This window comes from Anastrepha obliqua, chromosome 1 (assembly GCF_027943255.1).
Source record: "Anastrepha obliqua isolate idAnaObli1 chromosome 1, idAnaObli1_1.0, whole genome shotgun sequence".
NCBI classification, from domain to species: Eukaryota; Metazoa; Arthropoda; class Insecta; order Diptera; family Tephritidae; genus Anastrepha; species Anastrepha obliqua.
This window is the reverse complement of record NC_072892.1, coordinates 121,572,306-121,593,641: the sequence shown is the minus strand read 5'-3', so window position 1 is coordinate 121,593,641 and position 21,336 is coordinate 121,572,306. Positions and strand designations below refer to the sequence as shown.

General features: G+C 38.8%; 1 protein-coding gene across 5 annotated transcripts in view; it reads left to right on the top strand.

The window, feature by feature from the left end:
- The window catches only part of LOC129235918 (oxysterol-binding protein-related protein 8), a 93,105-nt gene extending 89,947 nt beyond the window's left edge, over positions 1-3,158 (top strand). For all 5 annotated transcript variants that reach the window (XM_054869996.1, XM_054869993.1, XM_054869995.1 and 2 more), the window contains one exon: positions 51-3,158. In XM_054869996.1, coding sequence (XP_054725971.1) covers positions 51-291 — 241 coding nt within the window. In that variant the 3' untranslated portion in view covers positions 292-3,158. The remainder of the gene's footprint in view (positions 1-50) is intronic.
- The last annotated feature ends 18,178 nt before the right edge of the window (positions 3,159-21,336 follow it).

Genomic DNA, 21,336 nt, shown 5'->3' with positions numbered 1-21,336 from the left:
AAGCACTTATAATTAAATGTATAAAATGGACTCAATTTTTTTTTTTACAGATTGGCATTAGCAATCGAAAAGATGAATCACACTCTAGAGGAGCACACACAACACTTGCGTGCAATTCAATCAACTTTGCAAAGAATGCAATACAATCCCAGACAAGTGGGCCGGACATCTTGTGGAGGTTTCGCTGATATTGTGCCGCGCACCGTTCCCCAAACGGTGGTAATAAAGTCAATGGTTTACGCGTTCGTTGGCTTAGCTGTGTGCTTTCTTATGAAATGGATGTTTAAGTAAATCGTTAACGGTACACGGCTGGATTAATTAGGTACTTCGCTTGCAGACAATTTTTATTTTGAAGTCGGTGGATGGGTGGAGGGTCAAACACTTGTGTAAGCTGGCACGCTTTGCCATCTAGATACCTAACCGTAAATATTGCTTAAAATTACGGTTTCATAGCACCCGTTTTCGCTAACTTTAAAACCAGTTTTAAGGTAATATTTTACTATGTGGTATTACCATTACCTCAACTTGAACTATGATAAGCTTTTTTAAAATGTTTTCCTTTGTATTTATGTTTTAAGGTTGTAAACTATTCAAGAAATTTATCACAGCCTACATATTATTTTTACAATTAATTGTATCAATAATCAAAGTGTAAAAATATATGTTGAGCTATTAAGATGTCTTAAAATTAAGTCGAAAAGATTTTTATTTGAACTTTATAATGACAAAAGCGTTTCAGCGCCCATAAAATTAACCCTTTAGGCGTTTATGTCGAGTATACTCGTCATGAAATGATGACATTTTTTTGTTAAATGTAGAGTATAGGCGTCATTAAAAGAAAGAAATCCGCTTTGTTATTTTTTTTTTATATTTAAGTAAACAAAACTTTAAAACTATTTATAATTTTAACACATTTTAGAATTACATTAGATGCGTAATCGAATAAACTTAATTAAATCAATCAATTAAATTCATTTTAACACTTTAAAGACGTTTTTGTCATCGTCTAAAAATAATTTTCAAAAAAAACAAGACGCTTAAAGGGTTAAGAATATCACAGCAGAACCATGCCTTACTGGGGCACGAATAATATTTACACACTAAAAAATTCTGCAAATATGTAGAAAAAAAGAAAAACAGTTACTTCAATAAATACTTTAATATGGATTTATTTAAAAAAAATTGCTAAGATCACAAATTGCTTGCAAAAAAAAAAGACAGCTTTATTTCAAACATTTATGGGGAATATTTTATACTTTTACAAAAGAAAAAAGAAAACAACAACAACGGCTTTGTATAATATTTGGCCAAGAAATATTATTTCTGTGGCATTCTTAAAAATTTGTTGGCGGTATTTTAAGCTGTCGTAGCAATAACAACAATTTAAATAACGGGTCATTCAAAGAGCGCACCTAGATGTTTTTTTTTAAATAAAGCATGTAAAAATTTGGGTTCTTTCAGGTCTCACTATTTTTATTCAAAATACGGCTCTTATCAATTCTTCTTCTTCTTCTTGGCATCACAGTTCTTAGAGAACCATTGCTTCATTCCCAACTTTGCGCCATATGTCTCTATCTTAGGTTACCTTCTTCTATCGCCGCAGGTTTAGCTTTTCAAGGTCAAGTTCCACGTCTTCGAGCCATCGCTTTCTGGGACGCCCTTTTATTCGGCCTCCAACAGGGCGCAATTCAACTGCCTTTCGAGTGGTTCGCTCCTTCGGCATTCTAACACGTGTCCGAGCCATCTTGTCCTCAGAGATTTTATAAATCTTATCAGAGTTGCGTTTTTGCTAAAAGTTTCGGATCATGATTATTTCTAACTCGATAGGTTCCGTTTTGCAGTCTTAAGGATCCATATATTTTTCGTAATATTTTTCTTTCAACTAACTAGCTGATTAATGTCAGTAGTTTTTAGCGTCCATAATTCGCAACCATAGGTAAGCACGGGCGGATCAGGATTTTGTATATCCTTAACAATTAAATGTGAAAAATGACATCATTTAACCCTCGATCACTAAACATTCGTACTAGACTAGACGTACACTACGCACGCCTGCAGTCTTGCGAATTCGACATATTCCCGTCGCACCACCTCACTAACAGAGCACTCAGAAGTAGTTAAATAGAAATAATTTAATATTTCGCTTAATTTACGCTCGTTTGTTTGAAATAAAAAAAAAAGAAAATAATTATAAAAATATATTTGTTTTTAATTTGCAGTCTGTGAGACGAATGATTAGTGACAGAGTAACACTGATTTAAGTGTAGTGATCTAGGGTTATATGTCCGTCATGAGCACTTCAACAGGCTGTTATATGATAATTATATTAAAATTTTCAAGGACTCGCAAGGACTCAAGGACTCACACATTATCGCATTGAGTTCATCATTTCGATCCGCATGTTGTGTTTCAGCTCTGGAATCGTTTCTTATTCACATAGATTTTACTTTTCAATAAATTCCCCTAGTGAAGTTTGATCGCATGATCTAGGTGGTCATGATCGCAATGATCTCGATCGAGAAATTTAGATCGCAATTATGCAATGTTTTCTCGTGTTCTATGACTTGTAGCTCACACCTTTTGAAAATAAAGATAGTCTATGTCTATTCCTTTAAACTTAGGCGTCAAAAAATGTTCAAACTGTTGTCTACAGCGATTTCCATTGACAATAACAGCTCTTTCATTTACATCTTCGAAGAAAAACTGGCCAATTATTCCACCACACAATAGGAATTTTTCGAGCAATTACGGGCTCCAATTTTCAACCGATTTTAATAGTTTTCTTTAATGCTCGTAAATGATTTTGTAAGAGATTGTCTAGGCTCGAATTTCAATTTTTTTTAATAAATCGAAACACACCTTTGAATAGACGCATTTTTATGAAAAATTCAGAAACGTTTTAAAAACAAACAATGCATTCAAATTCGGTTTGGAATTTTTTTATTGCAGTTCTAATAAACGGTAATACGCCAGAACAAGTTTCCAACGTCTCTTAAATGGTGAAATTATAAAACTGAGAAGCTAATTTTTTTCATGGAGAAGCCTAAAATATTCACCTGAACCGCCGTTTTTGTGGCTGCTGAACCAGCCCAAGAGCCACACTAAATAGTACATTTTAGTGGATGTATTGATTTTTCTGAATTTTCAATCAGTTGTCTATACCGATTATTCGAACATCCCAAAAACCACACCAAACAGTGCATTTTAGTGGATGTTATAATTTTTCTGGAATTACTCGAGGGTTTTCTTTTCAGTAATTTTGTTTGTTGGCAAATCCATCCAGTGTGAAATGAACTTCAGCACTAAAGATGATTTTGCGGTATTTTTCTCTTAAAGTTCGTCCATTTTCATATTAAGTTTCAATAATTTTAACGCGTTGCTGTTTAGTCGTGTAAAATTGTGCATTTGGCTACGTGACAGACGTCAAAGATGACATAAAAAAGGCACCGCTAGGAATTTTTCACTACTGACACGTACGCATCACTTTTGAAATACCCTGTATTAGTTTTTACAGCCTGTTAATATCGTCAGCAGTTCTGTACTTCTTAATGCTTCTGCTGCTAAGCTACTTCGCTCGAAGTTCTTTTCAAGCGCCATTGAAGCTTCGTTTAAAGATATAATTCGCCATTTCTAGTAAATCCTTTAAGCTATTTTTTGCGAAAGTTTTCGACTGCATAAAAAAAAGAATTGATATTTTTTGTTTGTGATATAACGGTATAAATGATATGAATTTGAATTTGAATTTGAAAAGGTCGAGCCAAGGAGCACCAGGAGATTTGGTGGCTCCTAAAACACTCAGGCTAAAAAGCCCATTGTATTTAAAGCTCTGGAAAGGGGGTAGATAGTCAAGGAGGGAGGGAGAAAAGTATCAGAGAAAGAGATAGGAAAGAATAGAGACAGAGATAGAGATAGTTAGTCCTGTGAGAATTTTCCAGATTCTTTGGCAAATCTGTAAATATCCTCCAGTTTTAGAGAACGAATATTACCCATTCCCATGACATCGGAACCCAATACCCGTAGTCGCGCTCTAGCAAAGGCAGGACACTCACAGAGAAAGTGCTCAGTGCTATCCGCCTCCTCCAAGCATGACAGGCATACCGGGTCCTCGATGATTCCAATGGTGGTCATATGCTGACCCCATGGGTTGTGTCCTGTAATGATGCCGACCATCAACCGAATGTCTTTCCTTCTAAGTTTTAGTAGAAAGTTTGACAGTTTTCTGTTCGGACTTGTCACAAAACACTTTGCAGTTCTGCAGCGTTCTAGACCGGACCATCGCTCTTTATGTAGATTGCCTACATAATCGTTGATCCAGTTCTTGATTCCTGCGGGACTGATTCCGATTATTGGCTCTGGCCCCTGTGGGGGCACCGCTGATCCACGGTTGGCCAATTCGTCGGCAATTTCGTTTCCTTGAACACCGAAGTGTCCCGGAACCCATATAAGTACAAGCCTGTTTTGTCTTGCGACAGAATTAAGCTTCTTCTTACATTCTTGAACAATCTTTGAGGTTTGCTTCGCGTTCTCCAGGGCCTTCAATGCAGCCTGACTGTCACTGAAGACTCCAATCTGTTTCCCGCTCCATCTCCTCTCGATTATCCATTCGGCTACTTTTAGGATGGCAAAAACTTCTGTTTGGAAAACAGTTGCCATTCCCCCCATAGCGTAGTGATACTTATTACTATCGTTTAAGTACCATCCGGCTCCAGACCCTATTTCAGTCTTGGACCCATCGGTAAAGAAAATATCCGTCAAACCTCCCTGCATGCCTGCTGGATTGCTCCATTGCTCACGCAATGGAAATCTGACATCAAATTTCCTTCCGAATGAAACTGTGGGTATCAGGTCATCTTTAGGTGCCAAAAACAGTGGACACTGCTCCGACAGCAACTTAAAGATTTCTCTGTGTCCCGAAGTTCCGTCTTCGTGCCAGAGACCATATTTATGGAGTCTGCACATTGCTTTTATTGCTTCCTGTTGTATCTTAAGATCCAGGGGGAGCAAATCGAGCATAGCATTTAGGGCATCTCCAGAGGTTGTACTCATGGCACCCATGATGCATAAACATACACTTCTTTGCAGCCTGTATAGTTCCCGGATTGTGGACTTAACCATGCTCCGTCGCCACCAGACCACAGAAGCGTAAGTGATGATTGGTCTGATAAGTGCCGTGTATATCCATAGGACCACAGCAGGTTTCAGACCCCAAGTTTTGCCAAAGGCTCTACGGCATTGCTGAAAAATCTTCAATGCACGATTCACCTTCAGTGAAACGTGTGTCTCCCAAGTCAGCTTCTTATCCAAAATTACTCCTAGATATTTAACTTCGTTGGAAAGACCAAGTGTCACACCTTTCAGTGTTGGAAGACTGAGTCCATCCAATTTCCGTTTTCTCGTAAACAAGACTATGGTTGTTTTGTTCGGATTAACGGAAAGACCTTGTCTCATGCACCAATCATCGATTTTGTCAAGAATCCTCTGCACTTTCGTGCAAAGCCTCCTTAAGGATTTATCCGATGTTAGCGCACAGACGTCGTCCGCATATGCTTGGACATGAAAGCCGAGTTCCTGCATCTCCACTAATAGGGAGTCTACGACGAAGCACCACAGCAGCGGAGAAAGAACACCCCCTTGGGGACATCCTTGCTTGGCCCTGACTGTGATTTGCTCGTCATCGCTCCCACCAGCGGTTAACAGCCTCTCAGAGAGCATGGAGTATATCCATTTTATAATGGCTTGATTAACTCCGTGTCGTTCGGCAGAAGAACATATCGAGCCGAAAGTGGCATTATCAAAAGCCCCCTCAATGTCCACGAACACGCCCATTGTGTATTCGTCAGCTTCCAGCCCAGCTTCAATCTTGCTAACAAGATCGTGTAAGGCTGATTCACATGATTTTCCACTCTGATAAGCGTGTTGATTTCTACTAAGTGGACTTCTCGGCAATACCCCCACTCGAATATGTTTCTCCACCACTCGTTCCAGACTTTTCAACATGAACGATGTCAAACTGATTGGTCTAAAACTTTTTGCTAGGGAATAGTCATCTTTTCCTGGTTTCGGAATAAATACTACTCTTACGCGTCGCCATTGGGATGGTATATAACCAAATGCAAGACAGGCTGTAAAGATCCTTTTCAGGGCCTCAATCAGCCTGTCTCCTCCTTTTTTAAGCATTGCTGGATATATTCCGTCAGGTCCAGGGGACTTAAAGTTTTCAAAGGAAGATAAGGAAAACCTTATCGATTCCCTTGTCACTATCCGACTAGCAATATACCAGCTGTACCTAGAGGTTCCACCATTGCCACCGTTGTTGTTCATGCCACTCTCACCTTCAGAGAGAGTTCTACTACCCGGAAAGTGGGTTTCGAGTAAAGCATTAAACGTTTCCGATTTGGAAATGGTGTATGAACCATCAGGTTTTCGAATGGAATCCAGCCTTACTGAGCGGTCTAAATGAAGGACCTTACAAAGTCTCGCTGTTTCCCTCATTTCTTCGACGTTACTGCAGAAATTTCTATAGGATTCAAGTTTGGCTTGCCGTACTTTCTTCTTATATTCTCTCTGTGTAAGTCGATGATTGGCCCAGTCCTCTTCTGTTTTGGTCTTCAAGGCCTTGTTAAGAAGTTTCCTGGACCGTACACGAAGCTTCGACAGTTCAGGGTTCCACCAAGGAACCGCTTTCCCCTGTCTGCTTTGCCTGAGTGGACACAGTTCCTCGAAGCAATTGATTAAAGTACCTTCTAATTTCTTAGTCGCATCTTCAATCATTCCTGCTGATTTGAGTTTTTTCAGGTTTGGTAATCGCTCTGTTACAAGCTCACCATACCTGTCCCAGTCCACATTTCGAGGATTCCTACCGGAAGGTATTGATATTGTGTCAATTCCCAGTCGGAATTCGATAAGACGATGATCAGAAAGAGAGTCCTCTTCCAAAACTCGCCATCGGTTGATTTGATTTCCAACTGACCTATTGGTAAGTGTTAAATCAATCACCTCTTGTCTCCTTCTGGTCACAAAAGTTGGTTTGTTACCAGTGTTTTGAATGACCAAATCGGATGACAGGATAAAATCCAGTAACTTGAGACCTCTGGGGTTGCATTTGCTGCTTCCCCACACAATGTTCTGTGAATTTGCGTCACAGCCCACTATTAGCCCCAGATTATTGGATTCTGCGTACTTGACCACTTCTCTTAGCTCCCTCGAAGGAGGTGGCTGTACAGAGTCATAGGGTAGGTAGGCCGAAACTATGATAGCTTCGACACTGTTCCCACTTTTCCAGTACTTTATTTTTGCAGCAACGATATCTCCAGAGCATAGCTCTTTTAACATCGTGTGTTCGATCAACCTCGGCATGATAATACATGCTCGCGGTCTCACATTCCCTTCACAATGAAGTATTTGTCCCCACGACATAGCACTTAGACCACAGATACGCTTGTGACATACCCATGGTTCTTGTATAAGTATTATGTGTGGGTTTGTTTGCAGTTTTGCATGCCTACGGCACAAGAGAGCCGTAGACGCTTTGCTATGCTGCAGATTAATCTGTGTAAATATTACTTCAGTCATGAGACTGAGTATATTTACGCTTTGTCCTCCACCTTATCCTGGACGCGGAACTGGATCCGCCCCAGATGTAGGTGAGGACGGCAACCGTACTTCGACTTAAGCACCTTGAGGGACCCAAGATCGATACCCAGTACCAGGTGGGAACCCGTCTCCGAAGTGTTAGCGGATTTCTGCCTGGTGCAGGAGTATACTCTCCAGAGAGTCGTGTCAAGATCCTTGTTCTGAACACGGATGCGTTTGAGGAGTTCTGCTGAATTACAGGAAGGACCCGGAATCCAGACACTCGCTCGTACCAGCCTTTCTTTGCTACTCTCAACAAGAATAAACTTGCTGTTTTCGCAGGCTGGAATCTTTGCTATAGCTTTTTCTAGCCATTCTCGGGAAAAAGCATTGGAACAGTGCACCTTTACGATGCCGTCCACCACGCTTTTCCCCTCGAACGTCGGCGCGTCTTTCGACTCACCGATAGCTTTCCAAAGATAGCTGTCAAGATAGTCTTGTTGCCCTTTGGACAGTAGACCATCTTGTTTGTCGGTATGTATCTCCACCGTCATTGCCTTTGCTGCCATTCTCGCGAATGATTCGCCAGACGTTGACGGAAGAGTGTCATTCGACATTTGAGGTCCCTTAGCCTCTGCCTTGTCAGGCAAAGGTTTGTCTGCCTTGGATTGGGTCGAGGATGCAGGCATTTCCGAATTCCGTCTCTCGACTTTCCTCTTCTTTGCCTTTCTCCTCTTCCCTGTCGTTGGCACAGACCCCGTTTCGTTTCCGGAAGAGCGCAGCGCTACAGAGGAATCCTCTGTTCTGCCACGCTTTCCCGTTTCCGTTACAGGTGTCGAAGTTGACGGAGCTTGAGTCCTTGCCTTAGCTAGTGCTTCGGCTTGCCTCGCCTTCTGTCTCCTTCGTTTGATCTGCCTTGCGGTTAGACCAACACCTGCGTTCGAATCTCCAATAACTTCGGTCTTTTTACCGGTACTTACCTGATTCGCACCAGGTTTAACCGTTATCAAAGACTTACTCGGTACCAGAGATCCGTCTGAGTCTACTGAGAGATTGTCCGCCATCTCCACATCCTCCACAACTTGTTCAGTTGCTTCAGATCGTTTCGACGGCGGTGTATCACTCACACTCACTCGGCTCTCCATTGGCATAGCCAATGTGCCATGTTTCATGATATAATAAGATGGTGCCGTAATGGAGTTGTTTTTTGTAACAGCATAAAAGATTCCCTGACCGCTGTGACTGAATGGGTTGATGCGTGATTATCATCCGGGAGCTCGAATCCCCATGCAAGAACATCAAATAATAGAAAAAGTTTTTGATAACAGCGGTCGCCCCACGGCAGGCAATGGCAAACCTCTGAATGTGTTTCTGCCATGAAAAAAGCTCCTTGTAAAAACTATTCATTTGGGGAACAACATCAAGACACCACAAATAGGAAGCGGAGCTCGGCCAGACACCCAAAAAGAGTGCAAGCGCCAATTATTTATTTATTTATTTATTTATTTATAAAAGATTCCCTATAATTTTTGATGAGTTCTACTGAAGCGGCAGTCGGAGTAGTTCTGGTAACGTAGGTTAGAAAAGGCTCGTTTGTTTTAGTTTTACACTTACTGCGGCTGGCATATTTAGCTCTTATAGCGTTTTCTTTTCTTGAAATAAAAAAAGTGACTTTATTACGTGGTAACTTTACGAAAATGTTGCATATTTCATTAGAAAAACTTGTATTGAATATAATAAAATTTAAAGATTTACTTCCATTTTTTGTAGCAATTAAAATTTTCGAGTTTGTGTACACAGATAAATCAAAATCAGCTGCACAACATTCCCCGATGCTCTTCTGTAGAGGATAAAAATTGTTGTCTGGTCATAGTTCTATACTTCAAGAAAGATCACGAGCAGAATAAATGAAACTAAAGAACAACCGAATATCGATTTTTGAGACCGGACCCAACATCGGCGAATTTCGGTTCTAGTGGAACAAAACATTTTCAAGGGTCGAAGTCATAAACAACGACGGACGTTTTAGAAATCCAATGTTTGCAATAAAAATTAAACCAACGATAGGTGAAAAAGTTTCAATCACATAACATATTCTTACTAGGTTGTTCAATAAGTTTTGCGGTTCGAAAAGAAGAACACAATTTTATGGTTTGAAGTATCTGAAGTATCCTTTATTATTCAGTATAGTCTCCCTGAACGTCAAGACATTTGTTCCAACGAGATTCCAATTTATGACTTTTCGGTCATCACAATATGGAAGCATAAGTAGCTATAGGCTTAACAACTGTAGTGAATGTCCAATAAACATTCTAGGGCTTAGACCCCATGTTTTTCCAAAAAGTCTTGTACCGGCATATAATACCTTGTGGCTTTTGAAATAACTTTCTCAAAATGGAGGTTCGAAGTGAGTGTTTTGTCAAGGTTTATACTAAGGTAGTTCGCTTCTGTGGAGAGTTGAAGAGTCCATTCATTTAGGACAGTACATTTGATGTTGATGTTCCTTTTCCTGGTGAACGGCACTAGCGCTAGGAGAGAGTACTCCCCCTTGCGGGCAACCTCTTGTGGCCTTGATAGACTTTAGTATAGACAATACTATAGTTAAAGCTTTTTATATTCCTACTAGGTTGTTCAATCAGTTTTGCGGTTCGAAAAGAAGAACACAATTTTATGGTTTGAAGTATCTTTTATTATTCAGAAAAGTCTTCCTGAACATTAATTAGCACTTGTTCCAACGAGATTCCAATTTATGAATTCCATCCTTGAAGTGAGACTTCCAGCCCTGAAAGGGCTGCAAAATACGCACCACAGCTGTTATAACCACATCATTTGATGAAAAACGCTTTCCACGCATGCATTTTTTTAGGTCAGGAAGGAAATGGAAGTCGCTAGAGGCCAAATCTGGTGAACACGGTGGATGCTCCAACAATTCGAGCTTTAATTCATGCATTTTACCCATTGCCAAAATGCTCTTTTGATACGGTGCATTGTTCTGATGAAAAAGGATTTTTTTCATTGCAAATTGGGTAGTTTTTCAAGATTTTTTTCCTTCAGCTGGTCTAACGGTTACAATAATATTCAGAATTTACTGTTTTGCCAGTTTGCAAGTAATCCAAAAACAAAATTCCTTTCGCATCCCAAAAACTGATGCTAACACGCCTATATGAAGAGTGTACCAACATCACAAAAAAAAGTAGGCTAGTATCAACACCCTCTCTTATCGAACTGCAAAACTTATTGAACGGCCTAGTATTTTTGGAGAAAAAAAAACTGATTACTTTTACATGTGTGAATGTAGTAATTAAAAATAAATTTATAGTCACATAAATTTTTTATTGTAATCAAAATGAAAGGCAGAAGTTTGGACTGTGATCTAAAAATCTTTTGTGCTCTCTACTCATCACAGTACCTCATCCAAATCCAGTCGCCTCAATAAACCTTAAACGGAGCTGAGTTGGGTTGAATGCACATTTATGCCTTTCTTCTGGCTGTACGAGGCCGAAATGTCTGCTCCTTCTTCTAATGTATTGTAAAAAGAAAAGTTTATCGCCACCTTCACCTTGCAAGCGGCATCATCAGTCAGTGTAGGATCTGACCTGCAGTACTGAACACACGCGATGGAGGAGCGGATAGATATGGTATTTTAAAGCAATTTTTTTTAACAGGAAATGTAAGCTTATATATCAGTATTGGCAATTCTTTGGCAAATCCCAAAGGCTGTTATGCATTTTTGCTTAAGGCATACAAATTAAGAAAAGTTATCTTTTTTTTTTGCCGAAGCCGAGCCGAAATAGAACAGAACTTTTGTGGCCGAACATTGGCAAAGCCGAAATTCGGGCGTTCTCCAAACGCAACATTATTACGAGAAAACTAAAATCATTCTTTTCTTTCTCATTTTTCTTCTTTCTCTCTTTTATTTATTTTTATTTTCAATCAGCTGTTGTCTTCTATCTGCTTTTCGACAGAATTTGTACGTAAGAAAACAAATTTTGCACTATCCGAATTGGACCTGGAGTCACTGTAAACGTTCCTAAGAAATTTGATTTCCTTATAAAATGTTATATAATAGTTTCCTATAGTAAAAGTTATGTGAAAACGTATAGAAATATAGGTATGTTGGCATGTAATTTTATTTCCTTTACAAATACAAGTATTTCTTATTTAAATTATGATATAAATATTTTTTATTTTAAATATTAATAATACAAAAATTATTAGCTGTAATTGAAATAAAGAAATTAATTGGTAGTTGATAATGAAAATGGAATTTGAATTAACTAATTTGTATTTTTTCTATTTATCGTGTCGTGATTTGTATCAACGAAATAAGACATTTAATTATAATCAACTCTGAAATATTTATAGCAAATATTTTTCAATTATAGCACCAATAAACTATTGTTATATGCATAATTAAAAACAAAAAAAAAAAAACTATCGGCCACACAACGCATTACATGTTTTCGTACATTTAGCTGAGTATTGTGTAAATGTTTTTCCAATAATGAATTTATAGAAAGCACCTTGACAAATCGATCGACACAAATTCGCTTAGAAGTCACAGATGGTAAATAGACATTACAACAATGTACGCTAAATATTATTATGTAAAAAAAAACAACAAAAAGAAATAACTTCGTAATAAGTACACAAATGCTGTTAACATTTCAAGTCCAATAAACGAAACTCTATACTTTATGCTTATGTGGTTTTATTAATTAAGTTTCAAGCATTTACTGGGGCTTGTACTTGTTGAGGAAAAAACAGTACATTTTTTAGTATCTACCTCTCCCATTCAAGAACTGTCAAAATAAAAAAACGTATTTATGAGCTGACCTCAACCAGGACTCTAAATTTGGAGCTGATCTCTCAATACGGCATATAGGTATTCCGTTTCTACAACAGATCACCACAAAGTTGTACCTGATAGTCTCGTCCATTGATGCTGGGTCTAGCAAAATAGTTCGAGTTACCTTTGTGCATACGCTTTTGTGATAGTAGCCCTACTCGTAGTATTTTTTTTAGCTTTAATTTAAAGAGGAGTGTTCGCGGCTCAGTGTTGTTCTGACCAAATCTGCATAGCATAAAAATAAGAACACTGGCTCGAGACTTATTTGTGCACATAAATATACAGGGTCCGGCACTCGAAGTGGGCATCAGCTGTCAAATTTTTTGTTTATCGCACCATTACTCCTTACAATGATACCTGTACCATCGCGAAACGCAATGGAGATGGTCATCAAAAGACTGCAACGTCGCGTGAAATGGTTCAAAAAGTGAAGAAGCGACTTGAGCGAAATCTCCGACGAAGTACCAATCAAATGGCGAAAGAACTGAAAATATCTGACCGTAGCATCCGCTGCATACTGAAAAATGATCTCAAAACAAGCCTTGCAAGATCCAAAAGGCGCATGATCTCACACCAAAGCGCAACAAGTCAGAGTTGAGCGAGCGAAGTAGTTGTTTCGCTTGGCTGAAAGCAGTAAATTTCCGAACATTGTGTTTTCTGACGAGAAAATTTTTCAAGTTGAGCAATTCGTAAACTCCCAAAAACGATAGGGTTTATTTGACCGACCATTCATACGAGAATTTGAGTCATCGATTGGCCAACAGGAGACAACAACCGCCACAGGTAATGGTTTGGGCGGCTGTAACCGCAGATAGGCGCTCCCATCGTTTTTATTGAGCCTGGCGTCAAGGCAAATGCGAAATATTATCGGGAAAGTATTCTGGAGATTGCTTCGAAGCCGTGGACAGACAAACATTTCGGTAGCAGACCATAGACGTTCCAATGGGACTCGGCACCGTCTCACAAAGCTCGATTGAACCAAGAATGGCTAAAAAACAACGTTCCGAACTTCAGCTTCCCACCACGTTGGTTCTCTTATTCACCAGTCGTGAATCTGATGGATTATTCTCTTTGGGCCATTTTGGAGAGCAAGATCCGAACTAAAAGATTCACCAGTCTCGAGGCGCTGAATAAAGTCTTTGTCCGCAAGTGGGCCAAAATACCTGCAAGCCACATTCGGGCAGCTTGCGATTCGTTTCTGGACCGTCTCAAGGCCTTAGTCAAGGCAAAAGGTGGTCCTATCGAGCAAAAGTAAATTGATTCTTAATTTTGTATTCTTTTCACACATTTTTTACTCTGAATTGAATAAAAGTAATTTTCCAAACTAAATTTATTGCCTTTTTAATTGGTTACACTTTGAGTGCCGGACCCTATATATAATTGCGGGAAAGAGTTTTTTCTATTAGCGGTCGACGCTCGGCCGACAATGGTAAAACTCCGAATCTATGAAACTGTACGTCCCTCCACTTGTGCAATATATCAAGAAGTACACCACAAATATGAGGAGGAGCTCGGCCAAACAATCAAAAAGGTCAGCTCCAATTATAAATGGATATACAAGATGTGGCAAATTTAATCACGCTATCGGAAAATTTATAATTTTTGTGAATGACGTCCCTTGCTGATGGTTTGATTGAGCTCCTCAACACAAATGGAGGTGCCTACAATTTTATGACTACGGCTGAATTAAGGGGTTATATACCTTGTGGTCCGGTGAAATTAGCGAAAGTTGGGTTTTTTTAAAGATATGTAGCAATAATTTTATTGTATAAAAGTTTTTATTATTGGATATTACAATGTTTAAAGAAAAAAAAAGGCTTTGTTTGTGTAAAAATATTTAAAAATGGCGGAGTTATGGCGTTTTCCCCCAAGACCCTTTTTTTGGAAGAGGCTTGCGGTGGACGCGATTCAAGTCCACCAAGTCAACTGAAATCAAAAAATCGAAAAGATTTCATTAGTATAGGGTTATATCTTCTTAGTGAACGATCAATATATTAAATATTTTGATTTTTGTGAAAATAGGAACATGTTTTTAAAAAACTCCACTTCTACAGTCCTAAAATTGGCATTAAAAAATTCATATCTGCAAAATAAAAATTTATACATAAAAAGTTGATCGTTCACTAAGAGGCGACATCAATTACGAACAATTTAAAAAAAAAATTATAAAAATCGGTTGAATACTTTTTTTGCAATCGCGTCCACCGCAAAAGCATTTTTGGAAAAACACGTTTTTGAGATAATCGCGTTTAAAGTTTCAAGCGCCGCATGAGGCCGTACGCTCAGGACGTGACGACGCACAATTTAAAACGCTGTAACTTTCGATCTATTGCTCAGATCTCTATGAAATTTTTGGAAAATGTTCTCAAGGGATTGTACTTTACGATAAAGAAATAAAATTTATTTTGATTTTTTTGAAAAACACAAGGTATATAACCCCTTAAGCTGAAGAAAAAGCTCTTAGCGGAATCATCAGTGGTCAATAGCAGCGATGTACTATATCGCTAACATCATTCTCACGAAATAACGAGGTAATAAGATCGCGCATTAGACAGGTCTAGTTTACTGGCTTAAACTCCCGGCCCCCGAGTGCCGTTATCGGAGTTCAATCACCACCCATTGCAGACGAAGAGCTTAAGCTGCTTCGTGAGACTCGCGTAACCTTGGCTCAATTACGGTTTGGATATTGTAGCAGGTTAAACTCCTACTTATCCAGAATCTACCCCGACACACTCAACGTACGTCCGACATGTGAAGGTACCTCGCACAATACAAACCACCTATTCACATGGCCTTTTAAACCCACTTACACAACACCCCTCTCTATGTGGATTCAACTCGTTGAAACAGCATGGGCCTACCGTTAGATTAATTAGACGAAGACGATCGGCGACTATACCGCACTGGCAGGGTTTAGTAAACTGATAGAACAACAACCGTTGAGACCTTGCGAAACATTCCCATGGCAGCCGGTTCTACGTTACCGGAATGACTCGGGGTTTTCCCGACCAAGGGCTGCGTCCCCAGTAAACTAAACCTGTCTAGTGAACAGTATATACCCTACACTAACGGGGCTTGTACTACTGCTACAACAACAACCTTGCGAATCGACACCATTAAACTTTCTCTGGGGCTACATATGTGCAATTTATGGCCTCTACCAATAAGGACGAGACGATTACAGAGCTGAAGGGCGATATTATAAGTATATGCGTTATAAATGAAATACAAAAGCTATGGGAAATTTTGATATGCACCGCCTTCGATGCCAGAAAAGTCGTGGTGAACTGGATTTAACCGATATTTGATTTTTATGCATAAATGTCTAATATTAAAAAACATCATGAAATAAGAAAAACAGCATTTCGACATTTTTTTTGTATTTTATTTATAAACGAATATTTTCTCATTCAAACATCCTGCACATTAACACGTTCTGCACCAAGCGTGATTCCGTTGAGCTTCCTGCCGGCCCGTTGAGTTCACTGTCGGCGCACTAATAGCAATAATGTAACACTAGTAGGTATTTTTTATATTTTTATGTTGTATATTCTATATTTATACTTCAGAGCTTGTTCCATTAAATTTGTTTTCACAATGCAACTCAACATCTTATTTAACTTGAACAAGGAAAGCGTAATCCATGTCTGGGCTACGTGGGCCCCACGAAAGCATGCCCGTGGCCCAAGTACGGATTACACAGGACGGAACGTGTTAAGTTCAGATCTGAGTTTAAAAATGATGACACAACTTAAAGCAACATATTTGCGATTCTGATTTCGTTATTCACTGAGCGAACTTTTGTGATGGTTTTTACGATGCCAGTGCCGTAATAAGAGGCCAATTCGAAAAAGCAATAAAGCAGATCGGGCAACGCTCAGAAATCAATTTGCTCTTATACGATTTTCACACTGCTTTCTTAAAAAAAACATGCTTTGGCTCCAGTGAGAGTCAAATACGTATGACACTCAATGTGTTAATAGAAAAATAACAAATTCAAGTATTGCTTTATTTATTTTTTCGATATTTCGATCTCAATTGGAAGTCATCTGCATTAACTCTTGGCCGGGCCTGGTCGACAAAATTTCTTCATACAGTGAAACAGGTTAAGTTGGACTTAACTGTAACTGATATAAAGGGTGATCAATTAAGAGGAGTTTTTTCATTTGCGTTTTTTTTACAGATCGCGCGCAAGTTGTGGCAAACTGTCATCGTGGATTTGTTGAACAGCGTTTGGCATTTCATCATGGAAAGACTCACACCGCAACAACGTCTACAAATTGTTCAACTGTATTATGAAAATCAGCGTTCTGTGACAAATGTTTTTCGTGCGCTTAGACCGCATTATGGTCAACATAATCGGCCTGCCTTAAACACTATTCAACATACCATCAACAAATTTGAATCCGAATATTCATTGGTGGATAATTCTCGACCGAATAGACCACGTCCAGCAAGAAGCATTGAGAATATAGCGGCAGTATCAGAGAGTGTACGTGAAAACCGCGATGAATCGATTCGGCACCGTTCTCAGCAACTTGGACTGTCGTATGGAACAACTTGGTCAATTTTACGGAAGGATCTTCATTTAAAAGCATACAAAATACAGCTCGTACAAGAACTAAAGCCAAATGACCTTCCTGCACGTCACCGTTTTGCTGATTGGGCTCTTGAAAAGATTGAAGAAGATCCGCTGTTTTTGAGCAAAATCTTGTTCAGCGATGAGGCGCATTTCTGGCTCAATGGTTACGTCAATAAGCAAAATTGCCGTATTTGGGATGAAGAGCAACCAGAACAGGTTCAAGAGCTACCTTTACACCCAGAGAAAACAACGGTCTGGTGTGGTTTATGGGCTGGTGGAATCATCGGTCCATATTTTTTCAAAAATGATGATGGCCGCAACGTAACTGTGAATGGTGCTCGCTACCGTACCATGATATCGGACTTTTTGCTACCTGAAATTGAATCTAATGATCTCTACGACATTTGGTTTCAACAAGACGGAGCCACTTGCCATACAGCTCGTGAAACAATGACTTTATTGAGAAGTAATTTCGGAGAGCAGCTGATTTCACGTTTAGGACCTGTGAGTTGGCCACCAAGATCTTGTGATATCACACCTTTGGACTTTTTTCTTTGGGGATTCGTGAAGTCCAAGGTCTATGCTGATAAACCAGCTACGATTGAAGCTCTAGAAGCCAACATTACGCGTGTTATTCACGACATACCAGTCGAAATGCTCGAACGAGTGATTGAAAATTGGACCTTCAGAATGGACCACCTTAAGCGTAGCTGCGGCCAACATTTGAATGAAGTCATATTCAAAAAGTAAATGTCAAAGAATGTCCTTTCAAATGATAAATAAAGGTTTTGAACATAATTTACATTTTTGTTTTTTTTTTTAACTATTGAAAAAAGCACCTCATGATTGATCACCCGTTATATATATATATAATTGGCGCGTACACCCTTTTTGGGTGTTTGGCCGAGCTCCTCCTCCTATTTGTGGGTTGCGTGTTGATGTTGTTCCAGCTATAGTGATACCAAGTGTTTATATGACGAGTTTAAGGGGTAAGGGGTTGTCCGAATTTTCACAAATTTCACATTTTCTTAAAGCATAATATCTTTATAATATTGTGTGAAAATTTGAAGTGAATTCGACAAATACTTTTCGAGTTATTCAACTATTAACAAAGGAACTCGTGCGCTCCGGGGCGTTCGTATGCTGAAAAAATTGATGTTGCACATATGTATGAAAGTGGCACTAACGATAACACTCGAGAAGGTAGAATGCTACGTAGGCAATAGCAAATCGATATTTTGGAAGCTGCTATGTCGGCTGAAGAACTATTATATGGCCCAGGAATAGATGACACAGTGTAAGTAATTAAATAATTCGTATAACTCTACATAAATCGATAGCAAAACTTTAAATGCGATTTCACAAAATTATTATTTTTGAACTGGTGATCACTGTAACTTCAAAAACAATAAAATTTATACTGCTTTTGAAAAATATAAAAAACTCGTGCCTGGTCGAAGGATTTTTTCAAATATTTCGATTTTTTTAAACAATTAATTTTCGGTTTTTTCTCGAAAATCTAAAAAATATTTTCTGAGGCCGCCATATTGTTAGTTTTGAAAAAAAGCTTCGATCAGACACAAGATTATCTATTAGTGAAACTAATTTTACTTGTCCGATTGATTTTAGATGCATCTTCAAGGACTTGTGATGATCACCGCAAGGGAGTTCTGGAGAAACGGGCTCCACACAAACAGCGATAACTTTTACAATTATTAATTTTTTTTTTGAAATTTTCCTTAAATCAAGTGGAAACATCATGTATTAATGCTATGTTTTTATTTTTGTAAAATTAAGCAACTGACTAGCAAAAAAAATTATTGATTATTTTCGGGCCTCTGACCACCCTTAACCCCTTAAGAACTTTATATTTTTTCTTTAATACAGAGTTTAGATAATTTAAGTAGGCTGCTAATTTTTTGATCTTTCACACTTTCTTATGTTGAAAATGATGCAGAACCTAAGCAGTTTATTCGAGTTTTGCTAAGTGCAGGGTTGCGGCGTAGGTAGGTGTTCCAGAGTTCCGCTCCCGTTGACCTCGTGCATGTATCGTGTGCACTAGCTTCAGTTTGGCCGCGTACAATTTTCAAAATGTACCGCCAAAATACTGCAGAGAGAAAGAACATTTCGGTAGAAAAGCATACTTTTTAATCCATTAAATTTTTTTGCTTCGAATAAATAATTTTTCGTAAAACTGCTAACTTTTAGACTTCGGTATTCATGTATGCGGTAATCTGAAAATATACGGGATTGTAAAAATATTTATTTATATAAGTATGGGTGTATGATATTGTACAATATTAATTTCGAAAATTCGAAGTACCTGAAATTTATAAAAGGGAGAGTTATAAAAAGTCATTGAAGTTTTTCTGCTTACAAATATCGGTTTATTCTACATGAATTTTATTAAACGTTTTGTTCTACGCACATTATAATTGGTTTTATACGTAATAGTACAATTATGCATGTTAAATATTTTTTGCTTGTTCTTTTTCAATTAATTTTTCCTTTTTTTTTTACTCAAAAACATCCGCACTAATAAGAAGCGAACATTTTGAAATAAAAGAAAACACCCTGTATGTGTATGTATATATAATAGAGCCATGCATGAGTAAGTAAAATTATAAAACAAATTATTGCCGAGTACGAATAGCCGCCAGGCCTGACTTGCATGGTGGCATCGTTGTTGCTGTTGTATTGGTAAGATCATAAACCATTCCCATTAACTCAGAGAAGTAGTGACTCTTCACGGGATATTATTTCGGGTAGTACCGGTAGGCCGCTACTGTCGTGGGATTTTTTAGCGTTGTTGTTGTAGCAGCTTACTACAGCGTCGTCCACACCATTGTAATCGCATCGCTTTATTCAATTCAAACGAAAGAAAGGAACTCGATTTTTTTTATTCTGAACAGCGACAACTGGCATATTAAGTTACGAAACAAGCGTAGAAAAGTTAGGGCCACATCTACTTCAGAAATACACCCATATTTGTGGATGTACGCAAAAGGCAACTGCCAAGGCGAATGCATACAAACTGAGCGGTTGAGTGGCGGTTTTTTCATGCGTTTTGGTGGTTTGACAAAGTGATCTATTTTTTGTTAGTTGCTTACTCTGATTCCAATTTTTACATTCAAACCAACAAATTGGATAAACAAAATGCATGTAAATTTTGTTTTTGTACTGCCGCTATCACCTTGGCGGACACTTAGTCAACCAATAATCGCGGCTGTTACTTTTTACGAGATAAATTAATGTCTTATAAGGCCTCCTCTATTCGCCACTTCTGTGCTCGCTAGCTATCCTTTGCTCGGCTAACTTCACAAAAAATTTGCATGTGAAAGCAACAACAAAGTTGTAAAGAAAATTTGTATACAAGGTTTTAACCTATACCTTTTCTAACTTTTTCAAATATCGCCGTCTATGAATGGCCATTTTTGGGTGCTTTGGGTGCGCCTGCAATTTGTGGAGGTGTTTTGCTGTTGTCCCATAAATGGATAAACCTACAATTTTATGAGTTTTTATGGTTTTTTTCATGGCAGAAATACACTCGGAGAATACACTATGTCTGCCGAGGAGCTACTGCAGCAAATTATCAGACCGCACGCGCAGATGATGCACGGGCATCAGCTGTCTGTTAGTTAGGTAAATGACAGTCCAGAGGATTGTCGCGATAAAAGGAAATCAGTAATGGATTTCAAACGTAATAGTGTGATTGCATTATATTTCGCTGGAAAATCACAACCGGCCATTGTTCGTGAGCTCGAGCACCTTAAAGTAAACGAAGTTTTTGTTTATCGCACCATTACTGGTTACAATGACACTGGTAGCATCGCGAAACGTCATGGAGATCGTCATCAAAAGACTGCAACGTCACGTGAAATGGTTCAAAACGTGAAGAAGCGACTTGAGCGAAATCTCCGACGAGTACCAATGAAATGGCGAAAAAACTGAAAATATCTGACCGTAGCATCCGCCGCATACTGAAAAATTATCTGAAAGTCAAGCCTTACAAGATCCAAAAAGTGCTTGATCTCGCACCAAAGCTGCAACTAGTCAGACTTGAGAGACAGTCGGTTCTACGTTGCCGAAACGACCCGGATTTATATCCGGCCAAGGACTGTCACTCCAGCAGCCTTCCCCATGTGTAAGCATGGGGCATGTTTATGCTGCTACAACAATAACAACTTGAGAGAGCGAAGAAGTTGCTTCGCTTGGCCGAAGGTGATCAATTCCCGAACATTGAGTTTTTTAACTAGAAAATTTTTCAAATTGAGCAATGCGTAAACTCCCAAAATGACAGGCTTTGTTTGACCGACAGTTGATATGAGCATTT